Source organism: Zonotrichia albicollis, chromosome 10 (assembly GCF_047830755.1).
Source record: "Zonotrichia albicollis isolate bZonAlb1 chromosome 10, bZonAlb1.hap1, whole genome shotgun sequence".
Lineage (NCBI taxonomy): Eukaryota > Metazoa > Chordata > Aves > Passeriformes > Passerellidae > Zonotrichia > Zonotrichia albicollis.
Genome location: NC_133828.1, coordinates 7,779,355 through 7,793,701, shown reverse-complemented (window position 1 = coordinate 7,793,701; position 14,347 = coordinate 7,779,355). Strand labels below are relative to the sequence as shown.

Here is a 14,347-nt window from a genome sequence, read left to right as displayed (position 1 = left end):
CAGGCACTGTGCTCTGTGGCACTCGAGCAGTGACCACGGGGTGATGCTGCACCAACAAGGGAGGGAAGGGCTCTGGGCCGGCAGGAGCAGCTGTAACTGCAGGCTGGAGAGGGTTAACCTGCAACCTGCCTACACAAATACAGCAGCATCTGTCCGACGGTTTGTTTTCCCAACATTCATTCCAGCCACGATTTTTTGCTGCCTGACAGTGTTTTTACCTCTTCAGGAGTTTGGGATGCCTGGTCCATGGGCATGGTGAGGGGCAAAGCAGTGGGTGAGCTTTGCAAGGTGCTCAAAGGCAACTTCACTCAGTGGATGGATGGTAAAGCTCTGCTTTCTTCTGCCCCGAAAGGCTTTTCACCATGGTGGCATTCAAGAAAGAGGCCAGAAAGCAAAACAGCCCTCCAGGAAACCTTGTATACTGTGTTGGATAACAAACTGGGACTGGCCATCACAGCAGCTTTGCTATCTCTGAACGTGAAAAATCACCTTTTGCACTACAGTAAAAACAATCTGTGCTCCATCTCTGCGTTTCTCTGTGCTCATTCTCAGTGATCTCTTACCAACTGCATCACTACAAACATTTGTGAGAGCATGGAGTGGCTGAGTGAGGGCACACAGAGCAGCTGCACCCCGAGCCCATGGGCTCTGCATCCCCAGGAGGCTCAGCTCTCTCACCAAGGGGCTGTGCAGCATCCACGGGTGCTGATTTGGAAGGGAAATACACTGGGTTCTGTCCTTAATGCTCTTGCCTCCTCCTCAGCAGCAGAAGTCATGGTGTGCAATTGCAACAAATTAAGTCAAGGAGGGACTCCCTGGAGTGTTCTCCCAGGTACAACTCCACATTCACCTTCAAAACTGCTATGGGAAAGGCAACAACACAGAAATTAATTCATGGTATTCAGTGCTACAAGGAAAACTTAATGAAATGCCTAAAGTGGGACCATTACAAAAATCCTGAGTTTATAAACTGGTATCACATCCACTAGGGTAAAGACTGTGAGCACTGAACCTCCATGCCACGAAGAGGCATTAAGCATATTTATTTGTGGAGAAATGCCTCTCTCCAGAAAGATATATCTTCCTTTAATCACCCACAATAGGCATTTTACTCTGGAATACTCACTCCTGGTTTATCTAGTCCAGTAACCCACAGAGGATTTTTTTATTTTTAATGGTCTCCATCTATGATTATCCACAATTGTCTCTTTCCTTCCTATCCCCTTTGTGGCACCAGCTCTTTATTAGAAACTTAATAAACTTTGTGTATGTTCTAAAGATAATATTGAAAACATAAAATTGTGTTCTGCATTTTATAATTGGTGTGGAAAAAAAGGGGGAGATCTAATCCTATTGGGCCTTCTCTTTTGCTCACTCTCTCGCTCTCTCTCTCTCTCTCTCCCTTTTCCTTTTTGATGGTAAGCAGCAAATTTTAATTAGCTTCATTTCCACAATTCAGTCATGCATATGTAATCTTTGTTCACACTTTTATAAAGTAAAATTAAGTGAAAGAAATGGGGTAATAATAGAAAGCTTGTCTGAGCAGAACAAATGTGAATTATCAAACGTAGGGAAAGATGACTGGGACTACACAGCTTGAAGTTCTGCCAGGTTTGAGGTGATTTTTCGGAAACAGAAGTGCATAAATAATGCACAGAAACAGGTGCTGATTATCCTGTTTGGGGCATCTTTCTGTTCGTTGTGTACTTGGGCTGCTGAGGTGCAGTGATAACCACTGAATGTGAGGAGACTGTCTAATGACAATTTCCTAATGTTTCTCTTTTATCATGAGATGCAAGTGTCACATGAGCTTGTCTAGTTAATAAAAATCACTTTGTGAGCCCACTGCTCTTAGATTTGGCACTGGAGCAGATCACTGTACTGGGCCTCTCTCTATTACAGCTGCAAAATCTGTACTGTCATTTTGCATTGTAATTTAAAGGTTTCCTAATCTATATACACCCCCTCTAATTAAATGTTTCCAGGGGTTACCTCGGGAGCATTCAGTGCTATGGTTTGAAACTAAAACTAAAGATCCCATCAAATTCTTTCCCCCTGGGGTGAGACATAGGAGGGGGAAGAACATTTGCATCCCTGCCACTCCAGATTATTTGAAAGCATTGGCATGACTGGGATTACTGACTTGGTTATTTCTGTTATCTTACATGAGAAGATGGAAATTTGAAGGGAAAGAATCCACGTGTCTAAATCTAGAGCTCATCTTATTTTATAACTTCCAAGAAGCCTCTTATGAGTCTGTCTAAGCAGTTATTTTAAGAAGCTACCAGTTCATCAGCTGAAAACCAGAACCTCCTGTTGATGTAAATCAGTCTGTGGCTGCACAGGCTCCATAACCAGCACTGCAGATGCGAGATCTTCGTTTAAAGGAAATGTGCAGTAGTGAAGCATGTGGGCAGAAACACACACAGCAGTGAAGTCTGGAGCCCAGGGAATGTTATCATGAGGAGATACTTTCTCTTCAGCACCACTCATACACTCAGCCTGGCAACCAAATCACAGCTTTAGGACAAACACCTCTTCCTGTGACAGGAAGTGACTTTCAGATATGAGGGGCTTGCTTTTTTCTATTTTTTCCCTCTCTCGAAACCTGCTGTGCTGCCAGTGACTAAGGATGGCCAAGATTTTGGTTAATGGTTAACAGAGTAACATAACCACAGAGAGTCTGACTTCCTCCTGCTGGGGCCAGGACCAAAAGCTGCTTTGCTTGCTGGGGAACAGACAAACGTGGAAAGCAGAGCAGCTCACACGGTGACGGGCTGGAGAATAGAGGCTTCACCCGTGGAGAAAGGAGGAGGAAAATCCAAAAAGAGTAAGAGGCATTTGCTATAAAGAAAGGTAAGGGCTGAAACACTTTCCTGTTTAACTTTCTGACTCAGAGGCTGTTGCTCACAAACCAACAAAGCCCACAGGTGTGGCTGGTTGAGACACACTCGTTATACCTGACTGCTCGGACATGTGTGGCTCGGGGAGAGGGGCAAACTGAGGAGAATCTGTTTGCTGTGAATTGGAGACTTGGAGAGGGCAGGAGAGAACCTCCTCCATCCTGGGACTGCTCATGGCAGGACAGACACCCTCTTCAGACTGTTCTCCTGTCATCGACCACAGCCACGTCCCGGAGTTTGAGGTGGCTCTGTGGGTCAAGATCACCTTGGCCTTGATCTACATCTGCATCTTCATCGCGGGCCTCTTGGGCAACAGTGTCACCATCAAAGTCACCAGGATCCTGCAGAAGAAAGGCTACCTGCAGAAGGAGGTCACCGACCACATGGTGAGCCTGGCCTGCTCCGACCTGCTGGTCATCCTGCTGGGCATGCCCGTGGAATTCTTCAGCGCCATCTGGAGCCCCTTCTCCACCCCCAATGGCAACATTGCCTGCAAGCTGTACTACTTCCTCTTCGAGGCCTGCAGCTACGCCACGGTGCTGCACGTGGCCACGCTCAGCTTCGAGCGGTACGTGGCCATCTGCCACCCCTTCAGGTTCAAGGCCGTGTCCGGGCCCCGCACGGTGAAGCTGCTCATTGCCTTCGTTTGGGGGACATCTGTCATTGTGGCTCTGCCCCTGCTCTTTGCCATGGGCACGGAATATCCCCTGGAGACCATCGAGGGCTACCAGAGAACGAGCTCCTGTGTCAAGCCCACTCCCAGGCACTACATCCCTGAGCTGAAGCACAACATGACCATCTGCACCTGCCTCTCCTCCAGGTGGTCTCTGTTCCAGGCCAGCATCTTCAGCGCCTTTGCTGTGTACATCGTCGTGCTGGGCTCTGTCACCTTCATGTGCCACAGCATGATGAAAGCCCTGATGATCCACAAGAAGGGCACTGTGGCAGTGAAGGGTGGAGTGAAGCACCAGGAGCAGCACCTGAGGAAAAGTGAGAGTTCAGAGGGCAAGAGCTCCAGGAAACAGATCACTTTATTCCTGGGTAAGGGCCATGTCCTACTCTGCCTCCCCTCCCTCCCTACCCCCTTTCCGCTTGGGAAGAAGCCTCCAATTATATCTCACCAGAAATATATCTCACCAAAATAAAAATCCCAGAAACCTCTGGTTATATCTCACCAAGCTCTCCCAAAGGCTTTGAAAGTGGTACAAAATGAGGGATAATACTTTTAGTTGCAAAGATACATGTCAAGAAGCCTGATGTTTCTGTGTGCTTTTGGTTCTTTTAGTCATTAGAACAGGAAGGAGGGAAAGAGAAGGAAAAATCCACTCACTGTCTGCTATTTCTGTTGGATTTTATTACATGCAGCAATATGGGTGACAGGCTGTTGCAGCTTGACCTTTGGGGTAGCAACAGTTGCCTGGCTATAAAGTAGCTCTACTTTATATATGTTTAATATATTTATATATGTTTTAAAATATATTTTATATAAATATTTTATGTTTATATGTGTGTTTTACATATTTATACATGTTTTATATATTTATATATGTTTTCCCACTAAATTACAAATATGAGTATATTTAGTAAGGCTGCTGATGGGAGGGAAGGCTGTCTTGCAAGATCCGAAGCTTGTCTCTCTCTGAAGGCATTTCCCTGTTAATTCAGGATGCTCCTTGGAGAGTTCTCAGCCTCAGCAGTTGTGGCTGTATTGCATTTGACCATTAAGGAAGCTGGACTGCAGAGCTGATTTGGTCTTAACAAATTGCGGTTGCCCTCTTTGAATTTTTTTTTTTCCTCTGGTTTTATTTGAAGGCCTGTAACCCTGAAATTATGTTTGATTCTGATCTCTCTCGCCACATTCATCAGACAAAAAACTAATGGAGCTGTCATTCCACCAGCTTGGAATCTTTCTGGGCAGTGATCCATGCAGCCTCCACGTTTGCTGATAGTCTTATAGGCACCCTTAATCATGTCCTGCCTGCATTAGTGTGAGTTCCTGTTTTGTTGGGTCCCTTATTATGGTGCTGAATATAATAAATGAATGATCCAGGGTAGGAATATGCACAGTACATCCAGTATTTCTATGTTGCTTTTTGATGCTCTGACTGATATGGCAGAGAGGGACTTGAAATTCGTGCATCTGTCCACTTCTACAACTTTAAGTAGATTAGATTTTGTATTACTTTTTTCTCCCTTTTTAATATTTTTTTCCCCTGAGGATCCTTTCCTTCCTCATCTAGTCCTGCTTTTGCCATGGTCTGTGTCAGGCCATGAAATGAAGGAATCATCTCCTCTCACAAGGAGAGGTGGTTTGTTAAAAGGGCTCTGTGTCCTTCACTCCAGTGACAGTTCAGATTTCTGGCATTCAGGCTCAGCAGTGGAGCTAAACACACCTGTGGTACAAAGCAGGAAAAGGGATCTGCTCTGGAAGTGCTGCCTGGGGGATCCTTAGGTATGTGTGGCTCTCCCTCCCATTAAAGCCAAACCTGAGATCCAAATCCTGGCTGGGCTGAGAGGGGAAGGTAAATTGCCATGACTTTTCCTCCCCTTCTTGATTATTCTTCCTGGTACTCTAGCATGGAATAGGAGATGCAAAAGTGCTGAATAAATGAAAACAACTTGCCCTTTTTGATAAGGGAATTTGCCCCCCTGTGTATCTGACACTCCCACTGTACTCTCAGCTTTCTGGAGGCAGGAGATACTTGTGTGAATTCCCCAAAATTATTTCAGACTCTTAATACAAGCCTTGCTAATTTACTTGGCTTGGGGAATAAATTAATAAACTGAGGAGCAAGAAACTCTGGCTCGCCTTTCTGAGAACAATGTAAAGCAATTTAATTTGGAGATTTCATAAAAGTGATGCTTTAGGGCAGTTTTAACCCAGAAAAAAATGAACATATAAATTGTTTACAAATTGCTGAATTTAAATATTGTGATTTAGAAGTCCTCTTTGTTTTTCATTTAACAGATGGGTCAAATTAAAACCAATACTTGCACATTCACGGCATATTTCACTTTTAATGTGAAATGTAAATGACAGTGTATAGCATCGTGTCTTTGTACATCTAACAGCAATAAAAACAATTTAGCATTTTTTTCTGGTTGTTAAAAGTGATAAGTTCTATAAAACAGAGATTAAAATAATAAATCTGACTATGAGAAAAAGCTAAGTAGAGGATGACACTGGGAGGAAATAATGCTTTTTTAGTGTCATGTTATTGTGTGGCACTCGACAACATTCATGGAAATTAATTGGAAATGTTGAAAGATTACTTGCCATAGATGGTACTGATGCTTGCAGGCAGGGTGACACCACTGCAGAAACTGGGTAGCTGAAATAAGTCTGAAAACACTTGGCTGATGGCACTTTCATGAAAGGCAAGCTTTTAACAGTATTTAAAACCTCTTAATATGCCTGACCCACCCTGACAGGAACCAATTCAGTCTTTGTGGCTACTTGATTTTGTCTTTCTCCTATGGCCATGAAGGCAGTGACCACCTAAATGGTGACAAGGTGCCACTGGGGACCTCTTGCTGCTCCAACACCTGAGCTGAGGCCCTGCACTGTAGGAGAGCTCTCACAAAGGGTGGGTTTGGAGGGCATATATCTTATAAATATGATAAGCGGATTGTAGCAAACACAGAAAGGGAACGTAAAGGAAGGATTCCGTAAAAGAGAGCTCTAACTAGTGCAATAATTATAAATAATACAAAAAGAATGCTTTCATAGCTGAAAGTAAGTTAGGAATCTTTGGGAAGTGTTGGCACTGGGAGAGGGCAGCAGTGTGGGAAGAGCCTCCACAGGAGCTGCTGGAGGGAAAGCACCAGCAGCTGTTCCTGCTCCCTGGCCATGGCCACACCAACCTGGCCACTGTCCAGAAGCACATTTGTACAAAAGCAGCTGTGTGGTTTGTCGTCACTGGGCCTGACTCTAAAGCAAAGTGAGTTCTGATGGTCCCAACTGAAAAAGGGCTCAGTTCTAAAGCTTCTGTGATGTTTCCCTTGGCAGCTTCAGTTTGAGCTTCTGCTAAGAGCCTTGATCATTTTGCATAAAGCAGCCTCAAGCCTACCACAGTGCAGACATTGAAATAAGGGTCCATTTGTGCTGCAACATCCTCCTTCTTTGTATTATATATTTCCAGTTGGCCCTTTGGAGCAGCACTCCTCTGTTTCCACAGATCCACTCAGTGGGGCTGCTGGGCATGGTGGGTGCTTTGCCAGTTGACATCTGGGCAGCATTTTCCTGTCTCCTGTCCGTGATGAAACATCTGTCCTTCCTGAGATGTTCCATCCAGAAAAGAGAAATACCCGAGTGATCTGGCTGCTATGGAAGTGTTGGTGGAGGTGCATTGAAGCACTGCTGTAGCTGCAGGAGCCAGAGCTGATGCTGGACCTGCCCAGCTGGAGATCCTGTTGGTACCACCCAGCACCACCAGCTCCCCTGGAACATGTGAGGCAGGAAATCCCCACTGCTCTCTCTTTCCCACCTCTACAGAACTGCAACTCTTCTGCTTTGGGACCATCTGATGTAGGATGAATTTTGCCTGGACAGCAGATATCCTGCAGCTCTTTTAATAAGCAGGCAAGGGAATTTGTTATAACCTACAGCAGTGCCTTCATCTGAGAAAGGCAGTGTAGTGGAGGTTTAAATTTTCTTTTTGTGTGGTGTAACACTTGTCAAATACACTGAGTGTCAACCTGAAGGCAGTGGCAGGGTGGTTTCCTGGGATGTGGTGTGGTACAGACAGCTTCAGGGCAGGCCTGCTCAGGGCAGGAGCAGCCAGGGGCTTTACTGACGCTGGTGAGTGCCATGGAATGAAGGAGAGTCCCTGTCTCTAAGTGAAATAAAAACCAAACCAAAAACAAAATGGGCAGAAGGGAAGGGCTGGAAAAACTAGGCAGGAGGAAGTCAGACCTGACCAAAGCCATGCCACTTTTCTGGTGGCTGTTGTTAAAGCAATGCCAGCTATTCTATAACAGCACCAAAGCCTCTGTGAACATCATGACCAGCTTTAATTTAGCTAAATCCAGAAAAAACCTTGACTCACAACTTCAAAACATCTCTTAGAACTTCAGATGGAGCACCATTTTCTTGCCATGTACTGCTGATGGCAGCTTAATGCTCTGCTCAGAGTAAAGGTATTATGTGTAGGAATAGCCTCTCCAAAGATCAGTGAAGTGTATTTTGTAAGGCACTTGGCAAATTTCAGGAGGCAAATTACTTCAGAGTACTTGAAGTAGTTGTGAAAAATGCATGGTTGTCATCTAGGTATGACTCAGGCACAGTATAATTTGACAACAGACTTCTGTTACAGGAAAATTAGATACTTCTTCATAGGTTGAAATTTGGCTGGGCTTTCCCTTGCTGAAAAAGCTAAAGGTTAGGGATAGAACAAAAATGAAAAGAATAAGCTAATTGATGAGATTCCAGAACACAGCTCCAGCCCACGTTCTTTAAACTCAGCTTCATTGACTCCTCTTGGTTCAATTCTTTAATCATTCCATCGAGCTGCCTTTCTTCAGGCACCTTGCTGCAGACATGTCTGAAGATGAGTACACTGTAGGCTGGATTTGATTTTAATCTCTCTGTCTTTTATATGGTGATTCCATCCATAGGTTTTCCTGAGCAGGGCTTTGAATTCCACAAGATAAATAGGAGGCTCAGTGCACTGAAACTCAGACCAACAGACCAGGGTCTGGCCACTCTGGTGTATGAGGCATCCACCCTCTGTAACTAGTCAGTTTTTTCTTCCAGGTCCTGCTTCTTGGAAAAGTGATAAAAGCAAATTATTTTCCTGCTGGTGCTGGGAAAAATTTGTCTTCCTCTTCTCTGCAAAAGCATTAACCTGGTATCAGTGGCAAAACCAATCAGTGCTGCTGAATGCTCGTAGCACAAAACTGAAGCTCAGCTATTCAACAGGTGACAATGGAAAGGCTGCATTGAGGGATGATGGCTTCTCAGGGCAATTGTGTACAAATAATCTCCTCTGAAGAGCAGGGGAACTTCTGTCAGTTTAAAAATAAACCCACAGTGAAATAGACTCAATGGAAACTTCCAAAATCCAGACATCTCTATGTTCAGGTTTCCCACACAGCAATTTAAAAAGGGACATGGGGAGAGCCCAGCATAATTTTCCTCCCTATTGTACAGAAAGCAATTTATCTACTCCTGCTTTTAACTGGACTCATGTAATAGAAGATTGTGCTTTCAGCATAAGTGGACACTCTTACGTTCCTCCTACACTGAGGGATGGCAAAACAACACCAAGAGAAATAGAATCGAAGAATAGGGACTAATTGAGGCCAGCACCCCCAAGGTATTTAAGATTTTTGTAGTTTTAATGGAAAAATCAATGTGTGATTACACTTTGCATTAGAGTACTTAAAAATTGCTTCAGCATGAAAAGTCTGCAGCTTTGAAAACAACCTCACCCTGCAAATACTGCAATCAGAGGAGCAGATTCACCACTAATGGAACTCACATAATTCCCCATACATGATACCTTGGCAGGGAGGGTCTCTGGGGACACCTGAGTGCTGGTTTTCCATGAGGACAATGAGAGTTTTACTGGTGCTTTGGTAGAGTTGTGGCCATGCCTCTGTTTTCACCTGATGCCTACAAGGAAGCTGGGGTTTCACCTGGTCTGCAGCTGGGATTTCACCTGGTCTGCAGGGATTTACAGCTTTTGATTCTTTATGCTTCAGCATCTGTGCTGCCCAGAGAAAAAGTGCCCAGCTACGATTCCTGACTCACTGTTGCCCTATAATCACCGCTGCCCAAAGTCTTTAAGCCTCATTAAGGACCATTACCCGTGTTGGCCTTAAACTTAATATTATTAATCTCTCTCTCTTTCTCTTATAAGCTGTAGTTAATAAACCTAGTGGCCCTTGGTTCTTCTGGCACTCCTAGGTAAATGCTAAGAGAAGGAATTAGGGAAGATCAGGCAATATCCTTCACTGTGCAACCTGAGCCAAGAAACAGGCAGGACAGGCTGTGTCACCTCAGCTTCTGAAAAACACACTCTGTATCATGGCAATCTCCCCAAGAGATGTTTTCTTACAAGTAGAAGCCTTGGGAAATGTCTTTTTTCTTCAGAGTGGATAAGAAAGCAAGAAGATTTGTTTCTCTCAAAGTGGAGAAACACAAATGTTGCTACAGGTATGAAGTGGATTGACTTGCACTGCCCTTATTGCTTGGTCAAGAGAATATTGCCTTAAGCAATAATTTCCCAGTATTTCTCTGTTTTCTTGCTCTCTCTTCTGAGCAAGATGCCATCTCAAATGTAGATGGCTCTTGCAATTCCCCAGTTTCAGAAGGTAGGAGTGATTTGTGTGAAGTTCACAGATAATTTATTGGAATCTTCACCTGTGAAAGCTAAATGCATTATCTAATCCTCTGTTGTTTCACATTCAAATTATACCACAGTTCCTGTAATTAAATCTTTTGTTTTCCTATCTGATGCTGGGGCCATTATCTTTTAACAATGATTGCAAGCCTGTGAATTTTAATGGGGAAGAACTTTAATATCTGTGCATTTGTTAGTGAAGCTTTCAATTTCGTTATTTATTATCATAACAACACAGAGCGTCACACTGGGTGCACACTCAGCACGTCTGCAGGTGACACCAAGATCAGTGGTGTGGTTGATACCTGAAGGACAGGATGCCTTCCAGAGGGACCTGGAAGTTGTCCCTGTCCAAGGCAGGGGGTTGAACCGAGATGAACTTCAGAGTCCCTTCCAACCCAAATCATTCCATGGTTCTGTGATTATCCTACATAACTTCTTGGTTTACTGGAGGCAACATTTCTATAAGAAACTGAGAACTGACCAGTATCTTAAAGACTTCTTCCCTTTCATTGTATCAGATTTCTAAACCATTGAAGATAAACAGAGAAGATTTCAAATTCTAATTGGCAAAATGTGCTGTAGCAGTTTTCCAGCCTTTTTTTTGAGGGTATCATAAGCTTTTACTGCTTAGGTGAGAAAGCAGTTATCCTTCTGATCTCTGCTGTTCATGGATGAGTAATATCAAGGCCAGAATATTATGGATTAAATGAGTCTGCCAAGAACCTTTTAATCTTATGAATTGTGACTTTCAAGGAAAGGTGAAACTGAGAAAGAGGTCTGGTGCTGTGATGAGCTAACTTTTCCATGTTTCCTTTTAAACTGTCTGTAAGCTTCTCATTGTTGCATTAATTCCCTCTTAAAAGCACACAGCATTTTTTGTTCAATTTTGATCAATTTTTAGAATAAGGAATTTAAGTTGAAATGCAGATATGAGGTTAGAGTTGGGGATCCCTCAGCAGGTGGATGTTGTTACATGCAGGGAGAGTTCTGTGAGTGCTCAGAAAGCACTTGAAACCACTGCAAACAGGGGCACATGTGTAACAATTACCAGGAAACTAAACTTTAATCATCAGTATAAAAACAACAGGGGTTCATTAGAGAAGATAACGTTTCTTAGCCATCCATCCTTGTCCTCGGTGTGAATGGCTTTCTTTTCCCATGTTTGATGAGGCAGCATCTGCTCCAATCTCTAGCTGAACCTTGCAGAAGAGCTCAGCCCCTTTCAGAGGGTAGTGTAAATATTTTGTCCTTGCTCATGCAGTATTTCTGCAAATCCACCTTGATTTGTTCCTCTGTATATTATTGCCAGCTTGCTTTTTGTTCAGTGTAATGTTTGTCTTACCCAGCTAAATGAGCAGCCACCTCATGCCCAGACTGTTCGTGGTATGTCTGGCATGGTGCTGCTGAAGGTGATTTTGATTTGAAGAAATATTAGAAGGCTTTCTTGATTGCTCCCTCATAACCAAACCCCTGGGGTTCAGTATATACCTGTGCCTTCTATTAGATTGCTGTAACTGCAATTGTTATAGTCCTTTTACCATAAGGCACACAATTTAAATTGTGAAGCTCACTATTGTGGGAGCCAGATGTAAAAATGAGATCCTAAAAGAGGTTAAATATAACCTTGAAGGATAGTGCTGACAAGAACAAGATATAATCTCCACTCCAGAAATTCCTGATACTGCTGCCTGCCAAGACCTTGGTGTGAATAGAACAGGAAAATCTCTTGTTCCTTCTCCTGCAGATCTCTGTGTGGGATCAGCACAGAGAGAAATTAATGGATAGTCCTAGGTCTGTCCCAGTGTGTCTGCTTTCAGTATGGAACTTTCTGTATATGCAAAACCAGGCATGTAATCTGTCTGCCATAAGCCAGAAACAGGAACATGAGATTTTTAAGATGGTAGAACAAAAATTTTGAGTAGACAAGAGAGAAAAAAAAGGGATTGAAATGCTCTCCCTCAAATTTTGGCTATTTTTCCCCACATCCTTCTGCTCCTAAACTGTAAAATTTTTAAGAAAAAAAAAAAGGTGCTCATTTCTGGGTGTGTTACTTTGTTGTGCGTACACCAAAATGTGTTTTATTTGATAAGCTCTAGTACTTGCTGATGTTACAATTCCTGTGCCTCACATTGTCTCTCTCTCCAACAAAGACAACTTTTGAGCTCCCTGAGTTTGAAAAGAAAGCTGACATTTGTCCCATAAAGACACTGAGAATGAAGGTCCTCACCAGCCGAACCTCTTAGTAACACTTAAAGATTTCTACAGAAGAGAGTTCTTGAATCTGCTCAGAGTGAACCAAAAATCAGAATAAAACTTTTAAGGTAGCCAAAGGTTGCAGCATGTCAGCAGCAGTGCACACAGATATTCAAACACAACTTGTGAACACAACTAACATGTCAGGCTTTAACCATGAGATAAGAACCAGCCTTGTGTGCTGAAGGTCAAACAGAAGTCAAAAGCAAGCACGCTGGTGCTTGCCCTTGTCCTTCAGACAGTGAAATTGCTAAAAGCAGTCTGACTTTCTGTCACAGGACTACTCAACAGACCTTTCTGTTTGCTTGAAAGAAATGCTTGTCTAAAATGGGTGAAATGGGTTGTGTTACAGGTGTTCATAAGATGGTGTTTAAGGGATTGTTTTGTCTTGAAAGACAAAATACCTAAGCCTTAGTGCTAAGTAATGGCATTCAGCTTCTGCCAGAGTGTGTGAAAGCATGTATTGGCATTTTCAGACCTACACAAACTTTTGAAATCTTGGATGGTGATTCTAGAGGAGTAACTCAGCTACTGAAGTTTAATGGTTTAGAATAGATTTATTTTTAAACTTGAACTTTTGAAAAAATGTAATGTGTACCTACCCATATTGATGTTAGAGGAAAAAAATCTATCAAAGTGGCTGGAGAATGGGGAGACAGCTCTTTAACAAAAGCTAAAAAGAGGTTGCATTGTTTAACGTAGCAAACAGAAGAATACAGCTGGCTTTGAGTTATCTGTAAGAACAGTGGGGCAGTGAGTGAAAGGAAAGAGGAAGATCTGGTTTGAAAGCCTTGCAAAAGGGATTGAGAAACAGCGGTATGCAGAGTGACTCTGGGCACAATCAGCCTGATCTCACTGTGCAGTGGGTTAAGCCTGGCACGTTAAACATGTTCAGACACTGCCCAGCCTGTGTCTGAACAGGAGCCCAGCCTGTTTCAGTCACGTTATGTCAAGCAGTTTGCAATTGCCTACAGCTGCAGAGCCAGAACATTCCCTCCAGTCTGCACACCTTCCTCTCCAGCTCAGAGACTGGAGTCTGAAAGTTGTAGTACCCTTGATTAAGTCCACATTTAAAGACTTTTAAATCCATGCTGACTATAGATTTGCTATAAAAATAACCGACTAAAAAACAGTAATAGAAGAGCAAAATGAGAAATTTTTTCTGAAACTGCTGGTCTGGTGGGCACAAAGAGCCATCCCCCCTCAGCTGGAGCAGTGTCTGTGCCTGTATTCCTCTTCCTGCCTTCAGTGCTTCCCTTGTGCCCTTTCTTGGAAATTTTTCCCCCACCTGGTGTACTTGGAGGCAGCCTTGGGAACTCATTGTTTAAAGTTAATGTCTGGAGACTGAAGCTTTCCATTGGCTGGATTCCCTTCCCTTTCCCTGCCTCCTGCTCATATACACATCCACTGAATTCTAAAAAGATTTTTGATAGCAACTTGGAATTTTACTGTCCCCTTTCTATTTGTCTCCTGGTCCAAGGCAACATCTGAATGCGTTCTTTTCTATTACTAAGAACATATTGACAATTTAGGAAACATTGTCCTACAGTGCAAACACTCTGATATTACAAAACACTGCCATGTTCTCTGCATTGAGCTAAATGAGAGCACTGGCACAAGAACTAATAGGTCTGTAGGGGCCATGAATGAGTACAGACAGAAATGAGAAAATTTCTAATCATGAGAAGGACATGGCCAGGGACAGTTTTCCAAGCAGAGAGTGGGACTGAACTCATTCAGTTTCTGGGGTACAGAATGTGATAATTTCTGCAAGTCCGTGGTGTGGTTGCCTGTGCTGGGAGTGGAGACATGTCTCTGGCCAAGGATTGCTGGTTTGGAAGG

The 14,347-nt window shown here is 43.4% G+C and overlaps 1 protein-coding gene across 1 annotated transcript; it reads left to right on the top strand.

Moving 5' to 3' along the window:
- The first annotated feature begins 1,820 nt into the window (after positions 1-1,820).
- On the top strand, positions 1,821-13,404 carry GPR39 (G protein-coupled receptor 39). Its single transcript, XM_074547936.1, has one exon. The coding sequence runs from the start codon at positions 3,077-3,079 to the stop codon at positions 4,046-4,048; it is 972 nt and encodes a 323-aa protein (XP_074404037.1). The 5' UTR covers positions 1,821-3,076; the 3' UTR covers positions 4,049-13,404.
- The last annotated feature ends 943 nt before the right edge of the window (positions 13,405-14,347 follow it).